The sequence below is a fragment of the Eurypyga helias genome, unplaced genomic scaffold (genome assembly GCF_000690775.1).
Source record: "Eurypyga helias isolate BGI_N326 unplaced genomic scaffold, ASM69077v1 scaffold29740, whole genome shotgun sequence".
NCBI lineage: Eukaryota > Metazoa > Chordata > Aves > Eurypygiformes > Eurypygidae > Eurypyga > Eurypyga helias.
The window spans coordinates 313-9885 of record NW_010225506.1 but is presented as its reverse complement, the minus strand read 5'-3'; the positions used below and the strand labels follow the sequence as shown (position 1 = coordinate 9885).

Below are 9573 nucleotides of genomic sequence, written 5' to 3'. Positions count from 1 at the left end.
TACAGGTAACAGCAAAAACATTTTTAGTCTAAGCACAAATCTTGTCCTCAAAAATCTGTGATGCGAGTGTCTGTGAGCGCAACATTTTCCAGATGTTTCTCACCAAAATTTAAGAAGTCAAAAGTTTTCAAAGACACTCTAAAACTTCCTTTAAAGAGGAAGGAAGACTCTGAGTCTGAAAAGCCCATTAAACTTTGTCAGCTTTCCCTGGTGTTTTACCTATTTCTTAGAGTATTTGGTCTTTACTGAAGAAGCTTCAAGCTCAGAGCTCGCAGTGAATTCTACCTGCAGCAGCAGATGTTGCTGACAGGGGAAATCCATAATGGGCGAGAGCACAGTATCGGACACTCCAGACTGTAAAGGGGGTGTGAGCAATGGCAAGAAAAGGCACAGTAAAATGCTGTAGAGATCAGAGATGATACATACCCAAAAACAATTACGTTAACTGTGTTCACCAGCTGCACTCTGCTCAACAGATGCCAAAATACTTAAAAAATAAAAATCTTTAAAGATTCAAAAATCAGTATTCTATCTTGTCAGTCTCCTGCTTTTCAGAAAGCCAAAACATGTTCATGAGAAAGGGCGGGGCCTGGGACAACACACAACAGAACTGTTTGCTTTAAAAACTAAATCTGAAATCAGATTTAAAAGCCTATTCCATGTAACCTGTATCTTCCACTCCAGTTCAGAGGATGTGTGCACTAAATACCATGCTCAGATTTCCTGGGGAGACTTCTCAGGTTCATAACAATTTACACTTCAAATATTTATTTCCATTAGTCTCCAGATGAGGAGGCATGCTTAAGATGTTAGCACGGCAGACCAAGGACCCTTAGAGATAGTCGATACCTTCAGTAACCTAGCTGATGGCTCACAGCTACTTCAGATAACCTGAGGGTTACAGCAAACACCATCACACCCTACCACAGTTCTCTGGCGGGTGTTCAGACAGACGAACAGGAATACAGAGACACAGGAGGAGTACTAACAGGGCCCAACTAATCATTTAGTAAAAAATGATAGCATCCTCAGGGGGGAAAAAAACCTCAGAATGTTAATGGCATCAATCCACCAGTATAAAGCTGTTGATCAAAAGTGCAGAAAACATTCATTTTGCCATTTTCTAGCACGTGAATCCTTACACACATTTAGTATTTTGGAAGATTCCAAATCCAGTTGTAAGAATGCACCAAGTTACACACTCCTGAAACAAAGTGGCAGGTGAAAACTGAGGCTAATGATGACAGCAGGCATTACTGTCTCAAGCAACCGATGAACACCAACCACCTTATAGGAAAATACAACACAGCCTTAATTAGTATGAACTGAGACAGCGATGATGTCCACGCTTAGGAAGCTGTTCATCCTACGTACTTGCATTTTAATTTTAAAGACATAGTTCTTGAGTTTTAAGAAACAGCACACAAGTGAGTTTTTAAGAACAGAGATGCACTCTTCCATGATCACCATAAAACTATCATGCTTCAAATTAAGAGTCTTGGTTCCCTATCAAAACTAAAATTCCCTATCAAAGTTAAAAGCCAATACTGGACAATACACTTTGCTTATGACCAGCAAGTTTTTCTATGGCATGATTATCACCCGAATGAAAATCTTCACTCTTTTATTGCTGCTTTTGTTATCACGGGAATTCTATTTTCAAATTTAGATCACGGAGTCACTGCATATACTACTTTGTATTAAAAGTTCGGTATAAAACAAGACAAAAGCAATAAAATCAAATCATTCAGTCTCGTAAGTCAGACATCCTCTCACTTTGACTGGAGTTACTGGTTAAGAGTTCTCTTCTTGTTAAACAAGCATGGTGAATCTTGTATAGTGGTACAGCCAGTGATACGCAGTATATACTAATGACCAAGAACTGAACCAAAATCAAGTGATTATACGTGAGCTTGAAATCCTTTGACGAAGGACTTTGTTGGAAAAGTCTGCTTCCAACTTACATGTTTAATCTAAATACATCTTTTTCTCTACAAGAGGTACATACAGCCTCTTCAGTTTAAGAAACTAACAGGAGTAAGATCAAGTAACATTAAAAGCATGAGCAGTCCACCAGAGTTCTCACCACCCTCCATAAAAAGGTAGGGAGAGAATTTAGTTATACTTCGTGTGAAGGATTATTCCGTTTTATCTTCATCCTCTGCAGCATAGATAGCTTGATTCCTTCTCTTAATTTTTTTAATGCCACTGTTCCCGTTTTCATTACCACCAATGCGCTTTAATGGTCTCTCATTTAAGGTCTTCTCTTCTACCTGCTTACTCACGCCAGATTTCTCCAGTTCCTCATTATTGGAGTCCGTAGCATCGTCGGACGATACCGCCATGGAATCCGGCATTATCCGGATGTCAGAAAAACTTGCAGAAAAGTCAGGAGGATGATCAGGGGAAGGATCTACAGAACACGTACTCAGGTCTTCATCACCACCTTCTTCATCCAGCATTATTTCATCTGGATTAATGGATGAAAGCCCAGAATTATCTGTATTATATTCACTGGGTTCCTCTGCTGACCCAGTGCTGTCCATCTCTTCCTCCTCCTCCTCTTCATATTCGCCTCGTACTGAGCCCTCTTCTTTAGCTTGCTGGATCCTGTCATTGATGTCAGTGAGGCCAAACTGAGCGCAAAATTCAGTGGTCTGTGGATTGATGGTATGAACTGGTTCCACGTGTTTTTGGGGCTTGCTGGGATCATAACAAGCAGCTGTCAGTGTGAAGTTACAAGGAATTTTGAGGTTATGATTCAGCTCTTCTAGCACCTCTTTGATGGCTTCTTCTGTCACACTGTAATCCCACCTAAATAAGCGTATAAACAAATGCAGCAAGTCAAAGGGTATTTCCTGTTCCCACTGTCAAGAGAAACTTTTAAAGATGGATAATACATCTTACAGCCGACACTTAATTTCTCAAAGGATTTTTCAGGAAAAGGTGTTACCTTTGGTCAACACCAAGATTCCTCTCCCCCTACCAAGGCTGTGTGTTTTAGGTCAGCCCATCCAATAAACGGTCACCCACCCACCCCCACAATCCAGCCCGATTTTCAGTCCCCTATGATCAGCCACCATGTAGTCTTTGCCCCACAAATGGTGGCATCTAAGTTAGCGAAACAAAACTAACTGCCCATGTAGAGCAGCAGAACAACTGTATGCTCCAGAGCACAGGTCTTGTCACCATGCCCGTTTTTTCCCAGCATTTAGCAAGTCCTGCAGACATTACAGCCTGCAGAACAAAGAAACACAACAAGAAGTATACTTCCAGACGAGTAAAAGTCACACTCTCCTCCATCTTGCACACAACTTACTTCGCATGGAGGCCATTATTTTCGGGCATATTCCATGAGCTCTGAGTCACATTAACAAGACTGTTGGTGGCTTTGAGGACTGCAATCCACTCAGCATCATACTCCAGCGAGTCACCTGCACTGGGATCGTGTTCTATGTCTATTATCTGTTTAAAAAAAAAAAGCCACAGGAAACAGATGAGGCAAGTTACTTCTCTTGACACCAAAACGCGATTAAAGTTTCAAGCGTTACTTTTCACGGTATAGTTTTAATTCAGTTTCAGGTACACTGAGCTAGTGGTCTTCATCAAACGAGCCCTCTCAAGTCAGCCCTAGCAGAAGTCTATAGCAATAAGGAGCTAAGAAAGCACAATCAACAACAGTAAAAAAGGCATTTCTGTATTTTAGCTTACAGCAATTATAAACCAAACACCCTACTGCCAGCTACTGGACAGTTATGGAACTCAGAAACCAGAGTTTGCCTACTCAAATTCATGCTGCCTTCTGAGTATACATTAAAAATTGATAGCAACAGTTATTCTACTGTATAAACACACATCCTTAGCACAATGAGGTCAACATGGAGTGTTTTTATTCTCTTTCTACAGCTGACAAACTGAAATCCAAATCACTGTCTTCAGTGACATTAACCCTCATCAAACCATTCATTTTAGCCAAACTGCACTAGTCAGGTTCTGATTTTAAATAATCCATAAAGTAATTCATCCTTGTATGACAGTTTTAGGGGAAAAAAAAAAAAAAAAAGAAAAGGGATACCCCTCCTTAAACTACAGCTACACACAGATGGATCAGAACACTGCTGGAGGTGGTACTACTCCAGATCAGTTTTGCTACAGAATTCTAAGCACCCCAGTGTACCTTTGCACAGCAAAAGCCCATCCTCATACTCTCTCCCACCTTCAAAAGGTAGCCACTAGTGCAAGTGTATCCCACCACACACCCAAAGGACAGATAATGAGCCATTTTCCCTTTAAGCTGACAAATAAAAGCTACTTTAAAAGTACTAAACTCCTTGACTGCATATGACAAACATGCTCATCGTGACAGCAGCTCCCTCTCACAGCAAAGGATTTTAGGTTCATTCATTTCAGATTTTACAGATGGCACTGCAGGCAGCGCACACACGCCACCAACACAAACATTGTTTTGCTCTTGGCAAATCAGTCTGGCACTCATACCAAAAATTCCCACAACCTAGACCGCCTACGTGGCCACTGCCCTTCCTAGCCAAGATAGGCACCAAACAAAAAGAAGAGCTCACAGCAAAGGATTTTAGGTTCATTCATTTCAGATTTTACAGATGGCACTGCAGGCAGCGCACACACGCCACCAACACAAACATTGTTTTGCTCTTGGCAAATCAGTCTGGCACTCATACCAAAAATTCCCACAACCTAGACCGCCTACGTGGCCACTGCCCTTCCTAGCCAAGATAGGCACCAAACAAAAAGAAGAGTTGCTCTTGGCAAATCAGTCTGGCACTCATACCAAAAATTCCCACAACCTAGACCGCCTACTTCCTGCTGGAATCCACAACACTGAAAGGAGACTGCAGTACTCAACTCAGGACTCTACCTGTCCAAATTAATGACCACAGGTCTCAAGAAACAGTCACTGTCTGACCCAAACTAGTCCAAGGAAGAAAGAAAAGCCTCAAGATGGGCTTTATTTGTAGGTTTGACCTTTGTCAAAAAAACCCAACAGCAGCTTCCAGTCAGGTTAAAGTAGAGCTACTTCTCCAATTAAGGCAAGTACTCAGTTCTAAGGTGGATAGAAATGGTAGGAAGAAGCAAACACCACACCTGCATGGCAGAGCAGTTTAGTGCAAGACAGTATTATACAAAGACCATTCCACATACACAGCATCCCTAATTTCTTCCCAACTCCTCCATTTATCAGAGCTATTCTTCATCTTATATCTAAAAACAACACTTAGCAATGCAGACAAATTCAGTATTTGAACACCAACTGCACACGTTCATCACCTGCAGAAAGTCTCTGTGTGGCAGGCATTTATCCAGAGCCAAAAACTTTGTTGCTTTTGGTAGCTCTTCTTTGGAGTTTGCCTAGGAAACAAATGGTGTTAAACACAATCATTAGCATTCCTATGAGATTTGACCAGTCTAAACAACTTACACAGAGATTTAAAGGCATAATTTATAGAGAAAAAGACTTTCTGAAATAGAAAATCAGCATAGGATTATAAGAAAGGGATGGAGGGATAGAGAAGGACAGGCTTCAGTGACAGTCTAACAGAAAGTCAGATGCAAGTGACAAGATGTAAGATAAAGCAAGAGTCACAGGTCTCCCTCCCCTAGGGCAGCTGAGCACACCTAGCCTTCATGCCAAAACAAAAACTAACATAAGTAGAAACAGACTTGTTGAGTCTAGAAGGTCTAGGGTCACATTTTTACAACACATTTTTACGACTTGCCAACAGGAATAGCATGTCACACCACTTGCAGGAACAACTCCAACCCAGAGAAGTTTCAACTGCTGGTTTTCAGCTTTACCCGGGCCATCTGCCAAGCCACATCACAGGTACCCTCCCAGCCCAAGCTAACCATTCTCTTCTTGTCGATCAATTCTCTATCACCTTGAAGTTGTCTCCTTCCCCGATAACGTGCAGAAGAGGGTGCTTTTCTGTACACTAATATTAACAAGTTTCAAGTGCAGCAATGTTAGCCATTTTACACTGTCCCTGAAGAAGATTAGGTAGTTACACCACCGATTTATAACATCTTTTTAACTTACATAAGGTAACGGTCTTAATACCACTTAATGCTTTGGGGCTTAAGTTGAATTTTAATAACTGAACAAAAACATTTTAAGTATGTGCTTTTCTGGACATGATTACCTGCACTGGAATTCTAAAGTGTGCTTGAGAGAGACATTCTTGATTCCCCCCGCCCTCCCTCCCTTACCTGGTGTTGCATGAAAGCTGCGAATTTAACATGAAGATGTGCTGAGAACCAGTAGGTGGGTTTCAGATGCTGCAGAAGCTCTGATGCAGCCGGGCTGCCTAATGTGTTGCTCTCCACTTCTTGACGGAAGAAGGATTTCATTTTAAGAAGCTGTTTCTTGTTTCCATAGTGATATATGCTCCTTGGCCAGTCATGTGACATAAATACATCAATTGGTCGCTTTAACTGTCAAGCCAAAAACACATGTGGTGTAAATAGAGCGCATGTGATAAAGAAGTTTCAAAGCTACATAGCACAAGGTGGAACACGTGTGCCACGTTCTACCTCAGATCAATAGGCAGCTGTGACCAACAGCCTCGCTTCCTAAAGCAAGTAAGTACACCAGTGAGACAAATCTTTCAGATGGTCTCTGAAGACATTAAGGGACTATCGTTTCAGTGGTTTGTGCATCACCACAGTGTCAGGCACACAGAATATGACTCTTAAAATATACAGCTATAGACCAAGTTCTCCACCCACTATCAAAGGCATGTTCTTCCTCACGAAATTCGTAAAAACTTTGTTTAAAAGGGGTAACAGCTAAGCAGTGATAGCCCTTCTCAAAAGCGGCACCCCTTACAAGTCTAATCAAGGTCTACGTATGTCTTGGTTTGCTATTCAGCATAAATCCATCACCTGTATCAGGACACACTCTGAGATGAAACCCAAGTCCAACTAACAAGAAACTTAGTGAAATGCATCAGACATCATCTTTACAATGACAGCAAACCTTTGCCCTATCTTCAGCTTCTATCTACTGAACACTTAGTGAGGAACTGCAACCTGAATGATCATTCACAAGATGCTTATAAATACATCTATTCACACAACCTCAGCCAAACAGCGTAGCCCTTGGGAGAAAGCAGGAGGAGGCTAGACCTCAAAAATAAAGCTAACCTGTCCTTTGAATTTCTCATCCTGGAGTCAAAAATACTTCAACCACAGGCATTTGAGATCAGCTTATTCAGCTAGTTCAATTTTGATTAATTAATTTCGTACCAAGCAGCTTGCATCTTAGATGAGGTAGCATCCATTTCCCTAAAGCTAACATAACGCTGGAACGGAGGTGTATAGCAGGAATACTTTCCTTTCTGTGTATTTTATTCAATTAAAAAAAAAAAAAAAAACAAACCAAACTCGAGCTCAAGCCTGATGCAGATCAAATTGACACTGCTGAACAAAGCGTTGGAGGTGATATTCGGCAGGAACAACAGCAGAATAAACACCCAGCATAAAAATGGCCTGTCCGGATTAGCTGAGAGTTGCTGGTAAGATTTGCTATTCAATGGTGTACTTGTGCAGAACACCTTTAACTCCTTACTTCTAAAGTAATGAAAACTATTTACCACTCCTTAAAAACCCAGATTTTTTACTAACCTGCTTGAGTTTGAAGACTTCGATATTCCTTACATGGTAAGCGCTTCTAATTGTTTGCTGGTTGTATGGTGGACACTCAAAGTGGCCTGAAACATTGGGGGAAAAAAAAGAGTAATTGCCTGAAATCAATAGTTCCCTCCTAACACTGTTTGCAAACTAGATTCTTGGAGTCATGCAGACACCTAGAGCAATCCCAAATACAAGGCTGCCAATAATCAAGGGAGATCCTCGTGTACAGGAAATAGAGTCTTACACCAACAGGCTGCTAACCTTTTACAAATACATTGTAAAAATCTATCTACAGCAACGAGCATTTCTTCCATTCTATGTCTTATTTTCATAAATACAGAGAATATAGTAATTCAGTCATGGAAACAAAAATCAGGAGATTGACTCCAATACGTAACACTGAGGACCTGTCTGAAACAAGTAACTTTTGGCAAAAAGATTTAAGTGCTTAATTCCTGCATGTAATTTTGTACCTCTCGCGTGAGGTAAGACCCCTCATTACTCCCCCACACCCCTTACCTGCACAGTTACCCTGCACAACCATGTGCCATCAGAGTGAACTGTTCACTGCACAGCCATGCAACATATGTATCTGCTAATAGCACAGCTACACGTGATACCTATATTAGCAGATGCACAGTTAATATCTGTGCACAGCTAAATAACATTAGGCAGACAGGAACAAGTAAAAGACAGGCATCAGTGACAGCACAGACTCAACAGCAGCCAAAACATAAATTAGGACCTAACAATTCAGAAAGAGATATAAACTAAAAGATCACAAAGCACTGCATGAGATCAGACTCCTGACTCAGGCCACTGAGACTGTAATTCTCTGTGTTTCTTCAAGGGTACTGCCACCAACCACAAAACCACAGCTTAACAAATTCAGCAGCAGCTTAAACATGCCTGTAACTGTCCATGGGCCCCAGCCTCTGGAAGCACAAACATGTACCCTGTCAAAAGGGACATAGTCTCCAACTTTGCCTGGGAACAAGAAACCTGAATGTCTAGCAGACCTCCTATATATTCTTAAGGCTGAACAGAAAAATTACTTTTCTGGTAGCTAGTATTGTCAATAGAGTCTCATCTCCCACACGCATTATTCAGGCATACAAACTGTGTGCTTGATAACAACAAATTTAATCAGCACTGAAGGTATTAAGATCAAATCAGGTGTTCTCTCAAATTAATTCAGCACTCTGCAGCTTGAAATCCACCTGCAAAACTTCTCTGAAGCAGTATGTTACTGCAAAGTAATCACAAGTAAGGGATCGCTTTCATGTGTTGAGGAGGTAAGAATGAGTAAACCATCTTCTTTTTGCTGACAACGGCTATTACAGGATTATATGATTTCTGGCCACTGATGGCAACCCTTCCAAGGAAGAACTCTTGAATGCACATGTAACCAGGAGAAACCAATCTCGAGATGTCCTAAGCCTCGGCTCAGGACAGCACACTTGTACAATACCACAATAAACTGACTGTTTTACTCAAGTAAAACTAAACAGTCTCACATTGCACACTAAAAGGAATCTGCCATGGAAAAATCAAGACAAATCAAGACATGGAAAATTCAAGAATGTTGTTCCAACAACAACATTCAAAAGGCACATTGCTTCCTGCTGTGGTCACCAGGCATCTGCCACCTCCAGAAAAATCCGCGTGTTGAGCCAAGAAAGCTTTCCAGCATAAGAGAGGGTTCAGAGAAGCGGAGGAACAGACAGGCACTCCCACCCCGACTCAGGCCCAGTTGCCCCCTCCCCGCTGCCCACTCGGCCGGGCCCACTCTGTCCCACCATACCTTTCCGGTAGTCGTGAGACTTGAAGATGCCCGAGATGCCGCCGATCCTCACGCCGCGGAACCGCACCACGCCCGCGTAACCGAGGTAGTAGATGTTGGGC

At 41.7% G+C, this 9573-nt stretch overlaps 1 protein-coding gene across 1 annotated transcript in view; it reads right to left on the bottom strand.

Annotated features, from left to right (window-relative positions):
- Positions 1-2042: 2042 nt before the first annotated feature.
- Positions 2043-9573, bottom strand: part of DBR1 (debranching RNA lariats 1) — a gene marked incomplete at its 5' end in the record, with an annotated part of 7835 nt that continues 304 nt past the window's right edge. The window contains 6 exons of the mRNA XM_010149670.1: positions 2043-2814; positions 3320-3465; positions 5305-5385; positions 6244-6468; positions 7660-7745; positions 9473-9573. The exon at positions 9473-9573 is cut by the window's right edge and continues 99 nt beyond it. Of these exons, the coding sequence (XP_010147972.1) occupies positions 2139-2814; positions 3320-3465; positions 5305-5385; positions 6244-6468; positions 7660-7745; positions 9473-9573 (1315 nt within the window). The remainder of the gene's footprint in view (positions 2815-3319; positions 3466-5304; positions 5386-6243; positions 6469-7659; positions 7746-9472) is intronic.